Below are 25,069 nucleotides of genomic sequence, written 5' to 3'. Positions count from 1 at the left end.
ATGTCCACCATAATACCCTTAAAGAAACTAAAATTTAATCCATCGTCTTACTTTTTTTTTTTTTTTGGGGGGGGGGGGGGGGGGGGGTATCGTGTTCACATTTTAATACCTACTAGTTAGAATTTCATAAGATCTTCCTGTTTCTGAATGATAATGGAACAACCCGTGTAACGGAACGTCACCATGGTGATCTTTTACCGTCTTTGGGGTACGACGCTTTAATATTTTATTCGGATGAGCTCATATAATTAAAAAAAATAACTCCATACATTAAATTGACTATTATGAACAGCACAATGCAGATAATGATAATGTACAAAAAGTAAAGATAATACGAACACTATTTCAGTAGGTTACGGCTGTACTTAAAATACACTGGCCCCGCCTTACTTTGTACACGGCCCCAGTGGCCTAATGGATAAGGCACTGGCCTCCTAAGCCAGGGATTGTGGGTTCGAGTCCCATCTGGGGTGTTCTACTTTTCGCTATCGTAACAAGCACCTTAGACACAGTTTAAGTGCTTCGTTGTCTGTAGAAGAAAATCTTCACATATAAATCCTAATACGTTTGAAGAATATGTGTGTCTAACTAGGCGAGAGGCAGGCAGAACACAGACCTCCACGGCTAACATGGAAAAACGCAGAATGGCACTCTGCGTACTGCTGAGCACTTTAGCTGTATCCACAAAATCCACGGATGTATTCAGAAGAGTGAACGTCAAGCTCCAAACTTACCGTGAGTAACCTTACTGTGGCGTGTCTGTACACGGCGGGAACCAATTTTATATCCCTATAACTCTAGCTGAACGCTAAACACAAAATAAATATATTTACCGCTATAAAAGAAGGCGTATGGTTATATCTTACATAGCTTTTCTTTAATGGACAGTTACTTTGTTCTCTCCCGGCTAAATTTAACAGTTTTAAAATGTAACACTATTTGAACATGTAACTCGAAATACCATAGCCATTTAAATGCATTTAAACACGTTTTCTTTTTTAAAATGTTTTTGTAACACTTATGTTAACAAATGTAAGTTGAAAAAAATGCTTGTATATTCAAGCAAGGACACGAACACAACATTGTGTTAGTGTTCTTATAATATTAATATGCAATTAATATTAATTTGACAGAAAATAGCAACACATGAGAAAGCTGTTGTAATTATTCTATCGGTGTCATGACATTATCTTACATAATGTGTGTTATCTAACCTCAAGCATGTAACCCATCCTTCTACAATGGTAGAGCTCCAAGAGGCCACTGTGCACTGGGATGCTGCCCAGAAAAGTGTGATCCTGAAGGAGGGGTTGATGGAGACGGAGGGGGAAGCCTATGGGTACTTCAATGACACTCTGCTCCTCTCAGGATGGGGCATCCTGGAGATCAATGCAGGCTATGGAGGAATCACTCAGGAAGATGAGACCACTTTCTTCTTGGCTGGCTACCTGGAAGGTTACCTCACTGCTGGGTGAGCAGCACAGGCTAAGTGCAAGCATGAAAATACACTAAGCACCATAAATGCAATTTTCAAGTGAGCCAATCATGTGGCAGCAATGCAGTCCGACACCTAATGCAGATACAGGTCAACTTCAGTTAATATATCGTTACACTTTGATTACATTTCTTATTAGGTGTAGTTGCTAGCTCTGGTTGTAACATGTGGACTGCTTTTATGTGGGCTAATCCCTCACTGCTTATTCTCCTTCCATTGCAGACAGATGTTCAGTCATTACTCCAACATGTACCCTCAGCTGATCAAGGATGAAAAGGTTCTGGAGCCCTTGAAAAACTTTTTGAGGTACAGTGTTAAATTATATCAAATCAAAGCCATGGATTAAGCTAAGAGTAATCCCATGTCTAATACTAGATTTATAAGCGTTTCTCTTTGTTTTCCATTGCCTTCAAGATGCTTTTTCAGAGGCTTGATTAACCAGTATTGTGCACAGAGTGTATATAAAAGATGGGTGTTGCCCTTCTCTGCTTTTAATAGCCTGCAGGAGGTGACTCTCCTGTTGGCACAAAGACTGTGTAGAAGTCTAGGGAAATTATCTTAATGCTCACTTAATCTGTGACCTCAGGAAACACTAAGTTTATGGGCTCAGTCTTAAGTCTTACTTGATAAATTCTGGTGATGTGGTTGTTGTTATGAAAGTCAAATACTTTCTCATTCACAGCTGTGTAAATATAAAGCATGCAGTGGTATGCGTCAGTTCTCTGTCATATTCACACCTTAACCGCCACACCTGGGTTCAAGACAGCAAAGCTTAGCTGAAAACTTTACAAGACTCTTTTAGGCAGCGGACGTCTACATCCATCTTTTATATACATTCTATGATAGTGCCTCATAACTGTCAACTGTCTATACAGAATTTACAAATTATATTTATGCACCTATTGATTGTTAGAGTGATGTAAAACTGCACCATCAAGAGATAAACGTTGATTCTAAAATTTGAATAAACCCCAGCAAACAAGACCAGTGGGCCAGAGAGCAGGTGAAGCTCAGGAGAAACAGTGACCCCTTGTGGAGGCATATGGGACTGATCCTGGCTCAGCTGGATGGACTCCACGCAGGAGCTGCACTGTGGGCCAAAAGCAAACACAGGGAGGTGTGTATGTGTGTGTTTGTGGTTGTGAGAGAGTTGTCACAGTCATTTCATGGATCTCTTGCCACTTGCTCTTTCCCTCCTGCGCAGCCTCTATCAGCGTTCACGGTCCAGTTTCTAAATGGTGTCGGTGACCTCTTGGATCTTGTCCCAGCTTTGACACCTCGCTCCAACTCCTCCGCAGGGTCCGGCGCTTTCAGGATGCCTGGAATGGGCCACTGCACAGCTCTCATAAAGGTTAGGCCAAGCTCATTTGGCTCATGTGAGGGAGCCCTTGGGAAAACCTCAACACAAACCTAACTGCTTTTATTGGCCTCTGTGAGCAGGATTTTCTTCTTTTAGATGAGTGTAAAAGGCCATTGCAAGGGGCTTATTTCCTCTTTCACGTACAACAATCTATGGAACAAAGTTCAAATGGATGTGTGCTACTGGATTTTTTAAGACCCCTTTAATGTATCTTAATAAAGTTGCATCCACGTTAAACTCTTTCTTTTATGATTCACTGATTGTGTCTTGTTTCTTTTAAAAATATAGATGTTTCTCTCTCTCTCTCTTCTCTGTATCTCAGGTTCTTCCAGGCTTTGAGAACCTGCTAGTTGGCCACTCTAGCTGGTATACTTATGCAGCCACCATGCGTATCTATAAACACTGGGACTTCAAGGTGTCTGACACACACGTAGCCACTGGAAAGATGTCGTTCAGCAGCTACCCTGGTACACACACTCCTACTATATCACATACAGTATAAGAGCCGCACAACCGCACACTTATATGCATAAATATACTCAAATAATCAATGTGTCTCGAGAAAAAAAGATCAATTTGCAGAAGAAGAGGGTTTTTCAAAGAACAGACCTCACTTCTTTCTTGCAAAAGCTCCGAGGGGAGGTGAACTTCTTATCCTTAATCCACAAGGGAAAATATGAACACTGACATCTAGGAATTAACCCAAATCCCCAATGAACATTTCCTACTCGACACAATTCTCCTGCAAAGCATGCAGCTTAGGCAGTAATGAGAAAACACTGAATCCCGCGTGTGTTTATGCACATGCTCGAACGGAGCTATACTCCCCTCGCTGTAGAGTTAGAGGAGACTGAGAAATTTTGTGGCCAAAGATTTGTCAAGTGGACCAGGCCATAAAAAAATCCTCTGGTGGACTACAGTCCTATCAGGACACAAGTGGTTTTAAAGCACTATATTTAGAGAGCAGCAGGCCGAGGATATCACCTCACTATATTGAAACAAAGAGATGAAATACAATGGGGTCAGCAGAGGTGATGTGTGCCCTCTGCGGCCTTCCTAAGCTGCTTCCCCTCTAACAGTACTGAGGATTTATCATGCACTGCAGGTCGGCACCATGAGAACAAGAAGAGGTGCTGGGCAGTCTCAGTGGTGGAAATATTCAAAGACATCTGGCTTCTATTGTTAATAATATTAATATTGTACTTCTAGTGCAGGAGTTGGATGTGTTTTTTCAGAGGAGCTTATTATTTTTCCTTTTCATGTATAGAATACAAAGTAGTATAGAGTAATTCTACCTGGTGTAACTCTACATAAAAGTAGTATGGCAAGATGAAACTTGAAATAATTATAATACACGCAATCGGAAAAGGAATGCTGATAACACATCTGGTACTTGCGATTCATGAGCGTGATAGTCATATCTTTAACAAAAGTTATGAAGTCACATGAAAATAAAGTTTTCACAGCATGAAAAGCACCTTTAACAGCAATAACTTGAAATAATTGTTTTCTTTATGACTTTAAAAGACTCTCACGTCGCTGTGAAGGAACTTCAATCTACTGTTCTTTACAAGGTTCTTCAGTGTATTGAGGTTTGGGGGTGTTCTCCTGAGGTACAGCCACAGCTTTCAGTCAGGATGAGGTCTGAACTTTGACTGGGTCTATGAACTTTCATTCTTTTCTTTTTTTAGCCATTCTGTTGTAGATTTGTTGTTGTGCATGGGATTGTTGACATGTTGCATGAACCCATTTGAGCCAAACTTTAGCTATCGGACAGATGTCGTCACGTTTGACTCTAGAACACTTTGGCACACAGAGGAGTTCTTGCTTGACTCGGTGACCATAAAGGTCTCAGGTCATCACCCCTCCACCGCAGTGTTGACAGTTGGTATGAGGTGTTTGTGCTGATATGCTGTGTTTGGTTTTCAGCAAATGTAGCGCTGCACACTACGGTCTTGTGGTCTTCTTGGTCCAGAGGTTTTGTGACTTATTTAGCTACAATTTTGCAGATTGAGGCATGCTCCAGTGTTCTTTTTGGAGAGAAGAGGCTCTTTCTTGGAAATCCTTCCAAAAAAAAGACTGCTTGTTCAGTCTTTTGCTAATTGCACTGTGCTTAATGTCAATATTTAACATGGTAACTGAGGCCTGTAGAGTTTGTGATGTATCACTTGGATGTTTTGCAGTTTCTTTGCACATTTGCTGTGACATCCACTACTGGGAGAAATTGTGGCATTATAGGAGCACACACAAACTCTATAAAATAATGCTTTTATTGAAGTGCTCACATTTGTTGGTGATGAGCACAGCACTAACACGTGACCACAATGGGAAACATGTTAGCATACAGTTACGTATCAAGTGGATAGAGAGTAATATTAGAATGCACATGGTGCATTAAATATAAATACTTTAATACACCACCAGTTCATCAGAGCTAAATGCTGAGGGAAATACAAAATGTAGTACTTTATGGGCTGACTGATGACCCATTTTCAGCAGCTGGTCACAAACACTGTATGGCTGTTGTTGAGTCCAGATATTATACTGCATACTGGGTTTTCAGATTTTATATGCTAAAAACAGCTTCCTGAGTGAATCAAAATAATAAAGTTGCAGACCAGAAAACTGAAAACGTCTGAGCTAAAAGATGCTAAAGACTTGCTAAAAGAAACTGGGACATCATTTTTATTGCTGTGTGCAAATCATTTCAGGAAGCATGCAGTCATTTGAGACAAGGCAAGATTACTTTATTGTCATGATAGGAGAAAATCACCTTGGATTAAGCCACACTTTAATAAACAGACCTCAGAATAAATTAACAGATAAATGATTTTTAAAATGCATTTACAGCAAAACCTCTCTGCTTATCTGTCTGTCCCACATGAGCTGTTCATTTATCAGCTTAACTGGCAAATTAATATTTATTATTGCACAACAGGAGCCTGCATCTCCTTCCAGAGTCCATTAGCACATAATCAGAGGTCCACACATGTGAAGAAGCAACTAAAAGCTCTGTTCCCTTTTTATATGTGCTATATAAATGAAAGTAACAAGACAAGTAATCATAAAAAGCAGGATTGTTTCACTTGACTTTATATATTTTAATAACAAATTAATATTACTGTAGTACCTTAAAAAACCTTAAAATGCCTTTAAAAAATCAGAAATCACTGGTTGAGTTAAAGATACTTATTCCATTTGCTAATAAATACAAGTTAAGCATGTTGTGAGTTGCAAATGATCTAATCATGACACCGTTGGTTTGCTCCAACTTTATCAAATGACCCCCAACCCTCCCCCACTCCTTTGTTGACTGTCAAAAAGAAACCTGCTGCGTGTTCTCCTCCTCCAGGCTTCCTGATGTCTCTGGATGACTTCTACCTCCTTGGGAGCGGCCTGCTGATGACTCAGACCTCCATCGGCGTCTTCAATGCCTCTCTGTTCTCTCAGCTCAGCCCTCACAGCCTGCTGGCCTGGCAGAGGGTCCGACTGGCTAACGGTCTGGCGCACAGCGGAGAGGAGTGGGCGCAGGTTTTCTCCAGATACAACTCAGGTGAGATTTCAGTGATGTCAATTAAGGCAAGTTGAGTTTTGAGGCTTTATTCAAAACCAAAGTAAGCCAAAGTAAGTAAGTAAGTAATATGGAGCCACTAATTCACACTAATGCATGCTGTTATTGCCCTGCCTTCTGGCTTTTAGACGTAATGCTGGCAATGCAAAAATTCACAGGACACATGTCCATAGAGATTTAGCAGTCTCTCAAACACATCGTTCTTCTCAATTACACAATGCTTGTGTGTGTTAATTGGGAAGGATGCTTTGATCTTTCACATCACGTTGCTATGGAGGGCAGAGGAGAAAACAGGACAGGGTGTTCTTGAGACTGACAGCTCTTTAACAAACAGCAGAATTGGCGCTCAGATTCACCATCCTGCCAAGCTATTGCAGTGACCTGCAGACCGTGATGTCATTTCATTCAGATCGGGTTATGTTTTCGGTTTTTATGGCATGTGCAAATATGTATCTAATAAGCCAAAAGTTTATGTGCTTCCCTCTCTAGATCCAAATCCCTCAGGTGCATGCGAGACTGTACATGTAAGCTTTCATTTTACAGTAGGATAGCTAACATGCAGCAACATGAGCTAGACCGATTACATTACTTCAGTATTGGTCTTTTAGTGAGTAAAGGTAAATAAAGTTGTACCACATCTCACAAAATCCCTCCAATATTTGTTGACACACAAAATCCAAGTGTCCATGGGACAGGAAGGAGTGGATCTGTATTTCCTTTGTATTTCAGGCACATATAACAGCCAGTACATGGTGGTGGACCTGAGCAGGATTTCTCTGAGTAAAAGCATCAGGGATGGAGCTCTGACTGTTGTAGAGCAGATTCCCGGCAAAGTCAAGCACTCCGATCAGACTCGGGCGTTACGCAGAGGTAAGAAACCACCTGTATCTGTGTGATTACTGCTGTTGTTGATTTCTGAGTGACCTCCCCCTCCAGTGTGCTCCATTTAACAGGTTATTGGCCGTCATACAATATACCATTTCATGCTGAAATCTACAACCTGAGTGGGTACAGTGTGATGTGGAAAAGATACGGGGAAGACTTTTCCTATGATCTCTGTCCCCGAGCTAAAATCCTCCGCAGGGACCAGGCCAAGATGTCCGACCTCAGCTCCCTCAAACGCATGATGAGATACAACAGTAGGTGAAACAACAGAGTTATTGTTCCTCGCGCTGTATGTCCGCTCTGGAGCTCAAAGCACTTCACAGAAAACACAAATAGCCCAGGATATTTTTGTTCCCGTCAAAGTGAAAGCAGCATGACTAAACGTCAGACTGCTTCTGTTTCAGACTACAAGAAAGATCCCTACTCAAAGGGCCATCCCTGCAAAACCATCTGCTGCCGCAACGACCTGAGACCAAGGAGGCCACGGCCAGGGGGCTGCTACGACACTAAGGTCAGAGGACACCAGCACATTAGGCCAGAATCAGCTCTGTTACAGTGTGAGGATAAAAACAAAATACAAAGTACAGCATGTGTTTTGCTTGTGTTTTTGTCTGCCGATATAACCTTTGGTTAAAGAGTCACCGCTGTCACATGCCCTTTAAATTCCCTGTTTTTTTTTAAAGCTGCAGTTTTTCTCTTTACTCCTTTTGTTATTTGTTTAACTATTTCTAGGTGTGTGTTGTTTTTAATAGAGCAAGATGTTGATTCTCTACGTTAGAGTAAAACAGGGAGTATATCAGGGTGTGTTTCAGGGCGTGTCTAACCTGTGATTGACAAGTTGATACCACAGAATTGAGCATTGCGCTCAAATTCTCAGTTTGATCTGCCCATCAGCTGTTCTGTATTTGTTTGTAATAAAAAACTGCAGAGTGAGCTCATCCAGTAAGAACCTTTTTTTTTTTTTTAAACCTATAATTTTTTACTTGCTAAAGCTAGCATTCATTTTTATATCACAGTGAATTACAAACCTTGCACCTTGTTAATCAGTCTGGGACAAATATGCTCACAAACAACCGAGATGCCTTGCACAAATCAGTGAGTATATCTTTTTGTTAGACTGCTGTCTGTGATCCACAGTGCTAATATGGCGACAATAAAACCGATATGTAAATCTAGTGTCCAAATATAGATGCCCCAAACAAGATATACCACCAGGTGATATTAGTCATATCACCTGGTGGTATTAGAATAAAGGCCAGGTTATCACCTCTAGCATTTGTGAATGTGTGTGCAAACACTGTTGCTAATCTGTCTGTTAGATATTTCCTAGATTAAGTGAAAAAATATATTTGCTGCTGGCAAAATATGAAAACACTCTCCAAAGTTAATAAGATTCATTCACATTAATTATGTGTAGATTTCTGTTCAGTTCAGTTTAAGTTAAATTGTGCAGTGGTTGAAGCCAGTATTTCAAATGAAGCAACAAGATTTGATTAGAAGCATTAAATTACCTTTCTTTCACATGTTCCTGTTCCCTCCTCATTTCTGTGTCACGGTATAGGTGACGGACTACCAGATGGCGCTCCAGCTGGTCGCCGAGGCAATAAATGGCCCCACGACCCAGGGGGGTCTGCGCCCATTTTCATGGCAGTCCTTTAACTTCACGATTCATCAGGGACTCCCCCACACGTACAACTTTCCCTTTATCACCATGAGGCCCATGCTGGACAAGCCATAAGAGCACAGAGCTGGAAGATGCCATGCGTCCATGTGTAGCTGTGTTCAAATTCACAAAGCCTGCGCCACAACACTGAAAATCCTGTTGGTGCAGCTAAACAGAGAGTAAAAAACTTGATTATTTTGCCAACATTGGTGTTTTTTTAAATTAATAATTTAATAATCCATTTTAAAAACAGACAACAAATGATCAAAGTGAAGTATACTGAAATAGATGCCACTAGATGCAGTGAGGTGTTTGTGATGTAGTGTTGTGTTGGTCTTATTTCACAGCATCTATCTATTAGTGACAGAGTACTCTGAACTGGCATAAGGATTGTCGGCTTGTTTGCGCTATTTTAACACTCTGTGTAAAGTTTCCACAAACGTTTGGATTTAAACCATCAGGAAAATCCTGTTCGTTTTATATTTATTATAATTACAGTATTTTTGTTTTTGAGTTCAATTCTATGCAGTATCTACTCAGGTTTGCACATTGTGGAAGAAAATTATCTAAGTTTGCATTAATATTAACTATACTAAATTAAATTATAACCTGTGGTGCATTTTGTCTATATAAACAGAAATAAAATTCGCAAAAACTACAACAACTGTTTTTGTGCAAAATATGAAAGGAAAAGATGTTATTTTCAAAATAAAATATTCACAAAAGGTTCACGTTTCTGATCTGGTTGACAAAAAAGAGAAGTTATGATAATTGCATTTGACTGCCATGTATAGTACCTATGGGAAAATGAATAAACTCAAGTAACAATTTTAAGTAACATTTGACTGCATAACAAATAGGATTTCTCAACTACTCTTACCTACTTGTCAGTTCCTAATGTGTTTTTACCACCAGACTAAGGGAAGGTTAAATTCATCACTCATTAGTGTAAGATGACAAAAGCGAAGTATAAACCTAGACAGCGTAGACAGTTTTTTTTTGTTTTGTTTTTTGCCTCGATAAAATTTAACATTTTTAAAACTTGATTAGAAAATATTATTTTCTTCTGTAGCGGCCATTACAGCTTTTACTTTGAAAGTGTCTCTGGGACATAGTGTGGTTAACTTCCTGTAACTTAACCAGCTTGCTTTGAGTGGGCACTCTGGGGGCGGAGCATGCTCGGTTGGATAGCTAAGAGAAAAAGCCGAGGCAACAGTCCGGGGTCCACCGCGCTCGTATCTGGTCTGTGTCCAACTGCTTTTTTTTTCCTAAATGGCAACGACGGCAGAGGACCAGCGGGAACCGGCGGACGCCGCTGCACTGTCGACACACCACGGCTGCCACCACCACAACAGCAACAACAATAACAACAACAATAATAACAACAAAGACAGCGAGGCGGGAGAGAGCGCGACCTCTGCCACCGCCAGCTCGACAGAATCCGGCGGGACGGCGTCGCAGAGCATCAGTAACGGCTCGGTTATCAACCCTAACGGGGGGAACAACGGGAAGTGGGTTCGCCTCAACGTTGGCGGCACGGTGTTCCTCACGACGCGGCAGACGCTCCTCAAGGAGCAAACTTCGTTCCTGTACCGGCTGTGCCAGCAGCAGGACCTGCATTCGGACACGGTAAGCCCCGCCAGGACGCTTTAACCCCCGCTGAACGGTGCTTCGCTCCGGGCGAAACATAACTATTATTTTGTCACAGCAGCGGGTGAGCTGGGACTGCACCTCCTCCACTTATTTTCTTTGTGATGGTTTCAACGTCCTGTGAGCATTTAAGTTTGATAGTTACTTTGTCTCAGACGCTATTATTCTGGGTACTGGCAAGTGACATTGTGCCATATATCAGATTTCTATGAAAACGAATGTGGTGACAGTACATTACAATAGACGTTGCACACCATTCGTGTTGTGGCACGCAATTGTATTTGTTAAGAACAGAGACACTGGTGCGGTTTTTGATCTCTTGATAACACTCCTGCTATCTGCAGCGGCTTGAAGTTAACAACAGCTTAGATCGTTGAGGCATCTGTTAACACACGATTGGTTCGATTTATCTTTACAGGCTTACTGCTTTGGTCTAAAATGGCGATTATTTTCTATAAAATGCGTGTGCATCTGTTTTCATAAAGTACGGAATTGTATCCCATGATATCACTCCAACATGAGTACTGATTTCCCTAAAACTTGCATCTGTCCTCTCCCGGAAATCCACTCCTGCAGCTCCAAATAGGCATGGAGCAGCCCACTAACCAGGAGATATACGTGCAGTCTGAAGCACTTCCACTCTCCTGCTTTTCTTCATGTGAATGTTGCTTGGGTCAGATGGATGAACACGTGCCTCCTCTTCTGCAGGGAGCCACACAGTTGGTAGCTGTACAGCTGGCATCTTATGGGGAGGGTAAGAGAGAGGGAGAGTCTGGCTGTCACATGTAGACTGAAAGGACTTGAAAGACTCATGAATGATGCAGATTTCTATTATGCTGCATGGACTTTGATATGCATGAGTATGACAAAGGGTGGGGGGGAGGTCCTCCTCGTGAACCACAGCCCACTGTAAACTGATACAATGCTGCAGGCAGGTGAATACCTCCATGTTGCCAAAATTTCAGCTTTTCTGGAGAAAATAGGAGGGGGTGAGGAGTTGTCTGATCAGTGGTGTGTAATTTTATACTACAGTACATTAGGTAGCACAGCAGAGAGCTGGCAGGAAATAAAGCAGGTGGTAACGATTAATAAAAGACCTTGACTGAACACAAACCTGTGATGATACAATTACATGGTGAATGTGTTAAACTCATGGGCCAGCAGAGCACTCCAGAGATATTAATTAGTTATTCAAATTAGCAATTTAAAAGTAGGGTTGCAAATATTCAGTTAATCGGCTGACAGATGGATAAGCGTTTGTTTGGTTTTTCTTGTCACCACATCGCCATAGAATATAGGAAACTGCATAGGTTCTTTCTCACTTTTTAAATGATTTGATGTTTAATTGTGTAGGTCAATCTGTAAATCAATAATTTGTTGTAGCACTCCTTGAAATTTTATTTATTTTGTGAACCAATACATACAATTTCAGACAAATTACAACAATCCTGGGGCTAAAAATATACATTTTAATATATTCTTAGATTAGTCATTAAGGGTCATTGCTGACTTTGTGCTTAGTTTTGATTCATCAAAAAAACCCTCCTTGCGGCTCTTTTGGGTGATAGCAGATTGCTACAATTGCTGATAGTTTTTATGGAAGTTGCTGATTTGTCTGCAGACCCTCGCTAATTAACCACTGAGTAGCTGCTGTGAGCAACCATTCATCAACCAGCTGGGGAATTTTCGCTCAGTAACCTAGTATACCAGACCGTAACCGGGGATCGCCAACTGGTATCTAAGCCTATGTGAATGGGGCCTAACTGGTTTTAACCCCCCTTGCAGCTGTGGGGCACCTGCAAGCCATTATGCAATCTGCCTTCTGCCCAGCTTCTCCTTTCATGCCCTATCAGACTAAATGTGTATTTAGCGGGGTTTTGCCAGCTCTGTGCTGAGGTCTTGCTGCTCTTCTTGCCTCCAGCTTTCCATGTATGCACATGGCGGAAGGGCAGAGCCATGCTATCAAATACAAATTACTGCAGCTGGAAGTGGCGATCTCCTTTTGATTATAGTGGTCCCGACTGAATTGACTTTTTAGTCAGGAACAGCAGTGGACCAAAATAGAAAGAAATTCACCCTTCTAAAAGTACATGTCATGTTTCAGTTGAGAACATTGTGCACCTGCCAGTCAATTCCTGACCTTTAGAAAGGTTTATTTTAAGATTTTTTTTTCTCCTCTTTTCTTTTTTTGTGACTGTTACAGGAAAAACAGGAAATGCGGGAGAGCAGGGGAATTTTAGGCTGGTGTTTGAATCTTTAGTGGCTGCTCATAGTGTACGACTACATGTGGTATTCACCCCAGTCCCAAACTGTGACACAAATACTAAACCAGCGGGGAAAACTGCATCAAGTCATGCTTAGGATTAGAATCGAGCCTCCCTTTAAGATCAAGATGTGGCTTGATGATTTGCCACATCGCTTATGCTGTTATTATTATTACATGTGCAGTCACTGAAGCAGGTTACAAACTGAATATGCGACAGATCCAGAAATAACAATCGCAGAGGATTGAGTGGGATTGTGGTGCGCAGCAGTGATGACTGTTCCCCTGCTGCACCTCTGGGTGCTATGGAAAGAATATTCCTGTGTGACCTTCAGCTGTGACCTGACAGGAGGTTTCTCTGCGCTGCCTGATGACACACATGTAATCTCTCTTTCTGTGTCTCACAAATATTCAGACGCACACCAACACTCTCCTTCCTCCTCATTATTTTCTACCTCCCTGTATTATTTTCTTGTCCTCTCTGCATTCTCGCTCTTGGTAGTTGACTCACTTTGTTTTACATTCATGCTTTTTTTTTTTTTTTTTTTTTTTTTTTTTTTGCTCGTGCCCTTTAATTTATGCATTGTATCACAAACTCTTGAATCTCAAACCACGGAGAAGAATACTTAAGTAAACTTCTTTTTCTTCTGATTACTACTCATTTGCTAGCAGCTCAAAAACAGGAACTGAGCTGTCAGTGAGACTCTGAATCCTCAACTGGGAGTTGGGAGCAAGAGGAGCGCGGTGGCGTAATGATCTGAGTCATTGTTTAATGTTTATACAGCAAAACATACTGCTCTATAGATGGACTTCACAGAGAGATGTGTTTCGGGGTATTATAAAGGCTTTGCCAGATCCGAGAAACGTATCATCTGTTGTCTGTCCTGAGTCCTTGTTTACTTAATCCATTATGTAAGTTAATACTGCAGTGATAACAAGAAATGTTTTTGTTTTATACCCAGGAACTCTTCATTTTCAAAGTCCAGAAAGAAACTGTAATTCCTGGAAGATTAAGGGCTCAACTCTAGTAGCCTAAAAATAAAAAAAGAGTTTGAGTAACCAGTAATTATTTGTGCTATTATTCCCAGAATTAAATGCGGGACAAATTGACGGACCTTGTGAATCAGTAATGCACTGATCTTAACAGCTAACTACATGAAAGAGGGAGCAGATTTGATGCACAGTTGGTCTGAAAATATCTGGCTCAATTTAGCCTCCTCTAAAACAAAATCTGCGTCTTTCTTTTTAAAGGAAGTGTTTAACAGTGAGTGCGCTTTGTTCCTCTCAGCTTGTCAAACTTCTTAAGACGTGAAAGTTGATATTGGAGACCAAACAAACAGACACTGCCTGCTAAAACTAGGTCACATCATCTCATCAGCTGACTGCAAATATCACACTTCTACAGTTTGGAGCAACACAGGCTATCCTTCGAGCGCTGCCTCACCATTTTTTGTGTGTGTGTCAGCATACTTTGTTAACTGGCCAACATCAAGCTGAAACGAGCCACCCCTCGAGTTAGTTACCACACAGAACATTGTAAATCCAAATCAGTTAAAAGCACTTCAGCCTGTGTTTCTTTTGCTCAAGAGAGGAGCTGATTTTTAGGTGCTGGACAATCCTCCCACCCCTCCCTCTCAGACGTTTGCATGTCTGCACTTAGGAGCTCCTGTCTGTCTTTTTTTTTTTTTTTTTAAACCTCCACATAGACGCTTACAATCTGTCTCCGTGCGACTGTTTTAATGAGATTACTGGCACTTAAAATGCTCTACCTCCTCACCCAACCAAACCCAGGGCTCCCCTCCTTTATCCGTGTGGATGATCTCGCACCATCCCAAGCCAATTACACCATGGATGACTGGTTGTGGGCCATAACAACACAGCCAGGTTCTGTGGTTTAGGGATTATTTGCACGTACGCATGAAATTTTTTTGTTAATTAAGTTTTTAACTTTATTAATTGTCCACAAAACCCATCTCATCCCACAGTGTCAACACAGCCTCCAAAAATGCTAGAGGCAAGGTTTTTGCTTCAGAGTTGTTTAAACTTGTAAATTTGAAAATGCACAAATTGAAGGCTGAGAACACAGTAAGAGGTTGGTGGGTGTTTTAACCATATCCCATGGCAGGATTTCACAACTTTCTTTGCTATTCCTGTTTCCTTAAACTTATTTGTATAATTAGATTGATACATATACAGGTAAAATAAGTCAGAGCTATAGGATGGGGCAGTGTTTTACATGCTTACAAATGTGTAGTTGGTGTTTGGGAAAGTTTGCAAAAAAAAGGCACATGCGACCAAGCTTATTTTATGCCTCCCACACGAAAAGTGTCACTGGCACTTGAGAAGTCAGTAGTTTAGCTAGGCCATCTTTGATCCCACAGACCATAAATTAGGCTGATCCGTAATTAGAAATCACCCTTATTTCTAGAGTTTTATCACAACTCCTGCCCCCATTCATATCAGAATTTCATAGACAGGCTAAAAATGAATGTGTTATCTCTTATTTTCACCAAGACTGAGGATTACTAATAGTATTAATAATACTTAGTAATACTTAATAGTTTCAACTGCACAGATATTATAGCAGCAATACAAGGAGTACAGTGTAGAAAAAGAAACTGGACTTGCTGTGAGACTCTGTATGCTAGCATATACTGAGATGCACTGATAGCCTGGCATACCTGAAAAATGCATTAGGTCACAACTTTTTGGAAAAATAAACCTTTCAGTATTTTTAACACTGAGATACAGGTAGGAGTAGGGATGGGTATCGTTTAGATTTTATCCGATACCGGTGCCAACCCGGTACTTTTGAAATGGTGCCGGTGCTTAAATGGTGCTGAACCAATGCTTAAAGAATGGAGAACACAAACTTTGTCCAAAAACCTCTCATGTTTAGCTGGGGTTTTTTGTAAAAAGATAACAATGCTAGCCTTTTCTGCAGCTATAGAGCTTATATGGTATCACTCTATCAAACAAGAAGACAGCCGCATGTAACTACGACCGTGTTTGCTAGTTCACCTTACGTGCATTATTTTAATAACGTGTTTAGCCTGTGGCGATCGTGGCTCAAGAGTTGGGAGTTCGCCTTGCAATCGGAAGGTCAGTCTCGGTCGTTGTGTCCTTGGGCAAGACACTTCACCCGTTGCCTACTGGTGGTGGTCAGAGGGCCCGGTGGCGCCAGTGTCCGGCAGCCTCGCCTCTGTCAGTGCGCCCCAGGGTGGCTGTGGCTACAATGTAGCTTGCCGTCACCAGTGTGTGAATGGGTGGATGACTGGATATGTAAAGCGCTTTGAGGTCCTTAGGGACTAGAAAAGCGCTATACAAATACAGGCCATTTACCATTTACTCAACGTAAATTACACACGAACAACATTAAGCTACTCACGCAGAGAAGAACGGCTGCTGCCATCATCATCCGTCATCATTTCTGCTACACTGGCAGGGCTAGGGGCCAGGACTCTCCTCTTCGGGCTCTTGGGGGATGTTGCTAACTCCGGGTCCGATAACAGGCACCACACCCGCAGTATGTGCTCGGTCTTGCAGCAAGCTGTCAAATACGGTGTATTTCTTGGCTTTAAAAAAACACTATGCGTCGCCAGGTGTTTCATCAGATTCGAGGTGTTACCTCCTTTGCACAGTATCACCTTAAAGCACTTGTTGCAGGCTGCTGAGTTTGCATCTTTTGATGTGAAGTACAGCCAGACTTTTGACCGCTTCGCATTTGGGCGTTTTTAATCTGTAACTCTAAAAGAATGTACGTACCTACCGTTTATGTCAGAACCAATACCGGTACCCATCCCTAGTTAGGAGGTAATTGTTGTGCGCATGTTTTAAAAGGTGAATGGGGTTTTGTTAGATTATAGGCGATGGGCTACTGGACGTCCTTACCGCTACAGGGAAGTGTTATAGAGTCGCATCCTATTTCCCTGAACAAATGTTGTGTAAACCATTAACTCATCAACTAATGAGTACCTAAATGTCATAACTGTTGATTCCCTCCCTTTGAGTCTGTTGGACTTCCCACAATAATGAAACTGAGAAAGTGACCTCTCATAAAAAAGGCCATTTTTAAAATTTTGTTATTTCTGTACTTTATTCATACTCATTTTAGCTCAGTGTGAGAGACCCTGCTATTGTTTCTGCTGTGATCCTCTGCTTACTGTTTCATTGTGTGTAACATGGTGAAACTAATACACACAGAGTGGAGCAGAACATGAGGTGAAGTAAAGAGAAACTCATTCTAGTTTTTCATAATGCGTTATGCAACTGTAATAAACAATTGCTATAAACGCTTAAGACATAAGGATCAAATGTCTGAAAGCTAAACTAAAATGCCTGTTTTGCTCCGCCAATGAAAAATAGCGCACCCAGGCAATTCAGTGTAATTTACATTAGCATGGACTGATAGTCATGACTGGTTTTATTTTGCTTGTTTGGTTCTTATGTACACAACGTTTTTGGTTGTAAATGAAGTGCAAAGGGAAATGTGCTAATTTGGTTTTCTCTGAGGTGCTGGTGCTTTAGTTTGGCATCCAGTCAGTAGATAGAGAGAGATCACCTGTATAGTAAGAGTAATAATACTAAAAATCAACCAATAGCAGATGGAGAAAGACAGCAAGACGGCAAGTGATGGCTGTGACACAATTCAGAAAGCTTTCCCCTCGTGTTGTTATGGCCACACTGTCAAGTCAAGTCACGTCGATGAGGCGTCAGTTTGTCCTCCACTGCAGCTCTGCTCATTTAGGATGTCGAGTGTGTCTGTATGTACCTATGTTTATGCCCGGAGCTGCAGTCTCAGCTTTTTCACGCTCTAATCACTGTTTTTCAGTACAAACGCATACTCTCCTAACATGCACTCAGTTTATACACGGTGCCTCTTGGTCTTCAACTCTGATCTCTGCTTTCTTGCTCACATACACAAATGTGTAAAACCCATATGTCTTATTCATCCATGTCTGTGACAGTGTCCACCTGTTTCTTTGAACCTTCTTTAATACAAAGAAATTTCCTTTACCTCCTATTTCCAAACCAGGGTATTTTTCTTGTTTGTTTGTTTTTCTCATAGCATTTTTTTTTTAAAATCTTTTGTCCTCTACTGATCTTTTGTTGTCCTCCTACCCCCCCTGTTTTTCATCTAATCCATCCCCACCTCCTTCCATCCTACAGAGTGCTCTGAGGAGTACACTGGTGTTTACACTCCTCACTCTCCGTTTTCAGCAAATGCTACTATAACAGAGCTAGAGCTTAACCAGCAGTGCTGCTGTTTCTGAGGGTTTTTTGTTTGTAGTAGTAGCAGAAGCAACAATATTGCTGACCATATAACTTACTCTTATAGTGGGCTGTGTTGTGCATGTGCATGCAGAACACGCAAATAAAAGTGCTAACATCCATCTGCACAAGATGCTGCTACAGGCCAAGATTGTTACTGCTTGAGCAGGCAGTCAGAAAAAGAATCAGTCATGTGACTGGAGCATGTTCTCATTATCTAGCTGGATATCTTCCTGCTCATTGACTTACTGCATTAACTGTCCTTTCAGTCTATATATGGAGACGCAGAATAGCTCTGTATATAGCACCAGCCAAATGCTGGTATATGGTTAAATCTGTAGAAAAGCTAACTCTGATGTACTCTCTCTTATCAAGAGATAATGGTTTGTTTTTTGGGCTGAGGAATTCGGCATTTGAAAATCATATAATTTCCAACAAGTTCCGCCCCTTTTCCCCTTAATTTATATGCCTTTGCCTGTATCTCCTATTGGCATGTTTTTGAACTCCTCCAGCAGTGGCTCTTTTATGAACTCGACTCTAAAGGGCGATGTGCTTCAAGCATTCATTATGGAGAAGAGCACAGGCAGGATGAGCGTATATGTGTAGGGATAGGAGTCATGACATAACAACCAGGCAAGCTTGTCACATGTAGCCTGGAGATGCAAGTGAAGTAGGCTGTTGACACACATGAGCACACAGTTTACGCTGACTTTCAGTAACCAGTAGGGTTTTTTTTTGTTTTGTTTTGTTCCCATGTAAAAACAGCTGTTGTTACCAGAGTAAATCTGAGTTCAGTCCACACAGTGTGGAGCGCACAGTGGAACAGACACGCACACACGAAGTGAAACCAAGAGAAGAGGTGAATAAAGAAAGTAGCACAAGCGTGAACAGTAGTAAAACACAAGCAACAAACAAGAGTGACTGCAGACAGTTCTTGAGCAACATGTCACCATCTACATTGCTTCAGATAGAATCACATGCACAAATGCAAAATAAAAACTCCACACTTCATAACATGAGGAAATGTGTTATGAAGGCTGTAAAAATGCAGTAATGATATAATGGACTGTCCTCTGTCTGTCTCTGACTCTTTTCTGTAACAGGATGAGACTGGAGCTTATGTAATTGATAGGGATCCTACCTACTTTGGCCCCATCCTCAACTACTTGCGGCATGGCAAACTGGTCTACAACAAGGAGCTCGCTGAAGAAGGTCTGCATGATTGTCTTATTTGCTTGCCAGTAGAAATAAGAATAATACTAGCACGTTTGTTGCAGTATGATGCAATCTTTCCCTGATGCCTTTCTTTTGCTTTTGTGTTTTTAATTGAATTTGTGCACTTTATATGAAGATTTGGTATGTCTGAAGAATGTATAAGTCTTCTACTGAGGTAGCTAAAATCAGTTAATGAATAATTAAGAAACGGTTGACAGTAATGGTTAACAGATGGCCAGGACTAATAATCAATAGTAGAGTGATGTGGTTAAATATATGTTCTATAAAGGACAAAAGTAGAATTAAAAATTGTTAGCTTAAAGGAGTATACAGTGGTTGAAATATGAATGATGTTTAGCTGAATATTAAACAATAATATTTAAAGAATATTCTGTTTACTTGGACTGGTTTGCAACATGATTAGGGTGCAGCTGAGGTCATCTGGCGTGGAAATGTTGCACTACAGTGTCACACAGCAGCTGAGTTGAGTGTTTCTTCTGTGACCAGGTGTCCTGGAGGAGGCCGAATTTTACAACATCACCCCGCTCATCAAACTGATTAAAGAGAGGATCGTAGAGAGAGACTCCAAAGCCACACAGGTAAACGCACAACCTGTCAACAGTGAATCACTGAGCTTCCAACTATAAAACGCAGTATATCACATTTATGTTGATTGTATTATTACTCTTGAAACATATAATATTTACTGTATTTAGCTGTTCTGACATGTCCTGTGCTAAATATTGCAGTATTGTTTAGAGTCATAGGATATAGACGTTTGAGCGTTTCAGTGCTTCAGCCTTTATTAATGATTTTGTTCCCCCGGGTGCTTCTATAAAGAGGCCGCTGCTGTACATCAGCCTTCTCTCTTCTTTCTTTGCTTTTCTCGGGATGGTTGGACTCACTCTTATATAATCCTTCTGCCCTCTCGAACATACTCCCACTCTCCCCTTATCCTACTGTTCTTTACTGGACTCACTGCTCGTGTTTGCCTAGCAGGGTTAAATATTGTGCAGAAATATGAAAATAGTGATGCTGGCTTTTAAACTGCCCAAATAGGATTTGGTAATCCAGAGCGTTGAATGTTATGCAATATGAAATGACTGCACCTTATTGGAAAATTCATAGAATTCAGTCTAGCAGTGTCAGTATTTACTTCCCTTTTTGTATCTCTGGAAATGGTTGTACCTTCCTTTTCATTCATTTCCTGCATCGTCAACTCTTTCCTCTCTCATCCTTTTATACTAGCAGGTGCCCCCCAAGCATGTCTACCGAGTTTTGCAGTGCCAGGAGGAGGAGCTGACTCAGATGGTCTCCACGATGTCGGACGGCTGGAAGTTTGAGCAGGTCAGCGTGCGCACCTGCAGAAAGCCCCGCACCGGACTGCTCTGGACTGTGGGTTGGACTCACGCTGCTGCTGACCCTTTAACCGTGACCCTTGGTCTAACCCCTCGGTCCTGACCCGAGCCTTGCTGTTTGCATTCCCAATCTGAACTTTCCATTAAATCCTAGATTATGCCCTTAGTCTAGTTCTTGATTTGCTGGCCTAATGTTACAGTGACACTAGAGAAAACGGTGGTTGGAGACAACAGCACATGCAAAATAATTACATCCATGTGCCATCAACTGGCAATCTTGTGGAGTTTGAAATGGTTGCTTGGAAGCTGGGGACCAGGTCTCCAAATACTTCCTTCGAAGTCAACCTTCTATCAGTCTGCTGTGAATTTGTGATTGAATAGGGTAAAGTTGGCAATTATGTATCATCCGTTTGTGATAATATGGCAAATAACTGTGACAAATCAGTGGAAATCATAAATTTGTGTCCAACTCCTGCAAAGCTATTGCTGTGCATACAGAAATCCACAATAAATAGAAATTCATAGTAACTACTTGCATTCAGAGTCTAACCAGAACCACACAGATTAGAAAAGAAATTCAGAAGTTCCTCCATAAATGGAAGCGTAGTTGCTCCAGGACGAGAGTTTAACTGCAGGATGACAGGCACTCAGCAACATCGCATTAATGTAGGAATAACCAAATTACATCAAGTTTAGTTAAGTCCCCGTCTGGCAAATAGACTCATCAGAACTAAGTTGCACTCATCAGTTCAGACCGACAGACTGATTGCGATGTTTTGGCAATCTGTCTGCCTTTTATAAATTACACAGCAGTTATTTGCAGACATCTGAGCGCGATTGCAGTCGGTCCGTGTCGGACCACGACTATTTAAAGACACCTATGGGGACCAGACAACGCTTAGTCCCCACACCTACTTACATTTGGTCGCTGAATTTGATGCAGTCACTGGGCAACCTTTTTTGTCGCCTATTTGAAAGGAGGTTGCCATTTAATTTGTACTCTAGCGTGACTGAGCCATTAAACAGCCCCTTTAATCTAGTGAGTCCGTGTGAGTTAGTCCCAGAACCTGTAATCTTAAAGAAATCGTAAACTTTTATAGTTTTAAAATTATGATACTGATTTTGGAGAACCAGTTCTGTCAAATAAACACGCCTTCTTGTCTGTTGTAATGTCAGTCTGTTATTGGCCACATCTCCAAAGACGACCTGTTAATATGTTTAATACTTCTAGACTTCATGGCGTTAAACTGGCCAGCCTTTACAACACTGTAGGCTAAAAATCGCACACCGACCCTGTGTCCCTCCCCCACTCCTCTGCTTTAGCACTTGGCTCCCCTGCATGCTGCACAGCTATGATTTTCATATATTTTTCAGCAGAGCTGACCCGCAGTTGTTTTGCTGTTTCCACAAGTACACAGCGCTTGAATCTACTGCTGCGTCCTCCCCCGTCCCCCAGCCATGCATGAGCAAAAGCAACCTTCCTTAGCTGTAGTATGGGATCTCCACTTTCTGTCTCCTGTGCTGGAAGTCCCCATGATACTCACTGTGTGTCTTTGTCTCTGTCCCTCTCTGCTCTGTATTTCTCTCTGCATCTGCGTCTCTTTCTTTCTAGATGGTGAACATCGGCTCGTCGTACAGCTATGGAACAGAGGATCAGGCTGAATTCCTGTGCGTCGTATCAAAGGAGCTCCACACGGCCGGATCTGGGCTGGGAACAGAGCAGAGTCACAAAACCAAGGTGAGTCTCGATATTTTGCATGAACACACAAGTATATTTCAAAATACACTATGGGGAGAAGCTGCTAAGCTGTGTGTTAGCTGTGTTCGTATGTGTGTATTTCTGCTTTGTTGCGCGATGTGTGAAAGAGTAGAGGTCTCTCAGCTCATTAAAGGTGATATGAGTGTGCTTTGATCCTGCGCCTCTCCACTCAAAGCTCCAAATGTCACTCCCCTCAAAATGTCATTCACAAACACATTCACTCCATCATTCACACAGCTCTGCCTTTCATTCCTGCAGTTCTCAATCATTACTGTATTGGTTCTTCCTCCTTCATGTGGATATATTAATATATATCTGTGTCTGTTTTTTGCCTCTCACTGTCCACTCACTGACACTCATCCGTGTGCTCATTTTTGTCATTTTTCTGTCGCGTTTTTTTTTTTTTTTCTTTTCCCCTTTTGTATTTTCTCCTCCTTCCTTCATGCTGAATGAAGCCCACAGAGATGCAGGAGGAGGAAGCGGCGAAGGAGGAGGAGGAGGAAGAGGGGGGGAGAGATACCACACCAAATGAGTGGCTTAGAGATTGAGGGAGTCATGTTTCTTTGTTCCAAAGAGATGCCTGACTGGGTGAGGAACTGTGCAAAAGATGTGCTAGTGGGTAGATGTAGTGGATTTTAGTGTGTGTGTGTCTATATGTCTGTGATGTCTGTGAGAAATATAGAAGAGGTTTCATGGCACAGCATTGAGTATGGCCTTACAGTTGCCTTTCTGTTTCAGTCTGAAGCTCTTTCTTCATTGAGTCAGTCCCATGTTAAAATGACCAAATGTAGTTGTGCATTTGGTTAAAGTAGAGCTGGGCGATAGAACGATAACGATATGTATCGCGATATAACCTTTTCTCGATAGAAAAATTAAACTATCGCGATAGACCTCGCCGCTCTTGTCCTCTTAAAAAAACAAAACAAAAAAAACAAACAAAAACCAGCCAATCCAAATTACGTAGCGCAGAGCCGAACCAATCACAGCCGCAGCATCACGTCACGTGACTTGTTACGTACAGCACAAGTGCCAAGCCGCACATGTGTATTTGTTTGGGAAGCAGCCAGCCACCGTACCGCCCGGGTAATGGAGGAAATGAGTGTGCCGACTAGAGAAATCAACCGAGCGTGACCGAAGAGAAAACAGATGATGGTTCCAATGCCGGAGAGATTGTCGAACGGAAGAGCCATAGAAGTTCCGTAGTGTGAAGGTATTTCGGCTATTTCAAGTCTGACAAAAAACAGAGTAGCGTGCACTGTAAATTGTGCCGAAAGCAAGTCTGGAAATACAATAAACTGGTGCATGCGCTACGTCCACACGTACCCGGGTATTTTTGAAAACGCAGATTTTTCTATGCGTTTGCACCTTTCGTCCACACGTAAACGGCGTTTTTGGTCACTGAAAACGAAGATTTTTGAAAACTCCGTTTTTGCATTTATGTGTGGACTAGAAAAACGGAGAAAACGCAGCGTCAAAGGTGTGCGCATTTTTTGACGTCACACTGTGCGCCACGTTATTGTTTCGGTGAAATGAATTTCTACAATACTGTTAATTCTACTCTCTGCAGTGTTTAAATGCTTACATATACACACAGTTACTGTCCCTCCACACATACGACTCGGTTCTGCTTCTATGCCCCAGCTTTGTTTACTTTTTCCCACCGAGGCTTCTAGACTTCTGATTGGCCAACATTTCTGCACGGTTAGGAATCTAGCGCCACCTGCTGCTTTGGCATGTTCATAGCAGCGTTTTCCTTCATTTCTGCCTTTATGTGTGGACGGGATTATTTTTTTTAAAACGAAAACGGAAAATCTCCGTTTTCAAAAATACCCGTGTACGTGTGGACGTAGCCTCAGTCTCTGACTGGAAGTGCTAATTCATCATTCGGCTTTTGTCAGACTAAAGTAACTGTTAAAACTGTTTGAAAAGCTCAGCTATACAACAAGGAGAGATTGAGAATTTCCTTTTAGTTCTCAGTTTATTTGATATTGACAAAAGTTAGTCAGTTTTGTCTGTTCTTCTGTAAAACAAACTAAGATTTATTTTTAGAATTAATATTTTGTTTCTAAGTGGAATTGACAATTTAGTCTGTTTCGTTTGTTCTATTTTGAAACTTAAACGCTTTAGTGGCTGCCTTTTGTGTAGTTTGCAATATTTGCCTTTATTTATCTGAAAAAGTCTCATGTTCCTTAAGTACATCTACCCTGTTGAACTTATTATGGGAAATAAATATTTAAATAAAAACAAGCTGCTGATTATTTCACATTTTACTTGTGAGCAACGGCACATTTAAATCTTACAAATATAGTTATTTGGCTTATATCGTGATAGATATCGTTATCGCCTGAAATGAAAAAAACATATCGTGATATGAAAAAATCTTATATCGCCCAGCTCTAGGTCAAAGTGAATGTTGCATTTAGATTACTGGTTGAAAACTGTAAGGTTGCAATGATTGTAACACATTAAAAAAACATGGGCAAAATATAACACATGCATAATCGCTAATCATGATTTGGACCATAAACAACAAAAATAAACTCTTACTTTGACTAGGATGGAGGCCTTGTGCTCATAAC

The 25,069-nt window shown here is 41.4% G+C and overlaps 2 protein-coding genes and 1 non-coding gene across 9 annotated transcripts in view; all 3 read left to right on the top strand.

The window, feature by feature from the left end:
* Nucleotides 1–82: 82 nt before the first annotated feature.
* plbd1b (phospholipase B domain containing 1b) lies at nt 83–9,701 on the top strand. 2 transcript variants are annotated; one of them, XM_026177226.2, is made up of 12 exons: nt 83–208; nt 593–735; nt 1,249–1,471; nt 1,718–1,801; nt 2,471–2,612; nt 2,700–2,846; nt 3,178–3,322; nt 6,208–6,408; nt 7,156–7,296; nt 7,380–7,565; nt 7,716–7,822; nt 8,873–9,701. In XM_026177226.2, the coding sequence occupies exons 2-12, from the start codon at nt 630–632 to the stop codon at nt 9,047–9,049; spliced, it is 1,659 nt and encodes a 552-aa protein (XP_026033011.2). In that variant the 5' UTR covers nt 83–208; nt 593–629; the 3' UTR covers nt 9,050–9,701. The 2 variants fall into 2 exon arrangements, with proteins under 2 accessions (XP_026033011.2, XP_026033012.2); XM_026177227.2 differs by lacking the exon at nt 83–208 and having other exon boundaries at nt 216–735; nt 1,369–1,471.
* trnar-ccu (transfer RNA arginine (anticodon CCU)) lies at nt 401–473 on the top strand. Its single transcript has one exon. It is a non-coding gene; the product is annotated as a tRNA-Arg (tRNA).
* Nucleotides 9,702–9,816: 115 nt separating the features above from the next.
* kctd17 (potassium channel tetramerization domain containing 17) overlaps nt 9,817–25,069 on the top strand; it is a 19,601-nt gene continuing 4,348 nt past the window's right edge. The window contains exons 1-6 of one of the 6 annotated variants that reach the window (XM_026177223.2): nt 9,817–10,603; nt 19,262–19,370; nt 19,881–19,972; nt 20,625–20,720; nt 22,344–22,469; nt 22,946–23,078. In XM_026177223.2, the coding sequence (XP_026033008.1) occupies nt 10,247–10,603; nt 19,262–19,370; nt 19,881–19,972; nt 20,625–20,720; nt 22,344–22,469; nt 22,946–23,038 (873 nt within the window). In that variant the 5' untranslated portion in view covers nt 9,817–10,246 and the 3' untranslated portion in view covers nt 23,039–23,078. Of the gene's footprint in view, nt 10,604–19,261; nt 19,371–19,880; nt 19,973–20,621; nt 20,769–22,343; nt 22,470–22,945; nt 23,079–25,069 lie in introns of all 6 variants that reach the window. The other 5 variants (XM_080305232.1, XM_026177222.2, XM_026177221.2 and 2 more) reach the window with 5 other exon arrangements.

The sequence above is a fragment of the Astatotilapia calliptera genome, chromosome 8, assembly GCF_964374335.1.
Source record: "Astatotilapia calliptera chromosome 8, fAstCal68.1, whole genome shotgun sequence".
Taxonomy (NCBI): Eukaryota; Metazoa; Chordata; class Actinopteri; order Cichliformes; family Cichlidae; genus Astatotilapia; species Astatotilapia calliptera.
The sequence above is the reverse complement of the archived record's forward strand: the minus strand, read 5'-3'. Positions and strand labels throughout refer to the sequence as shown.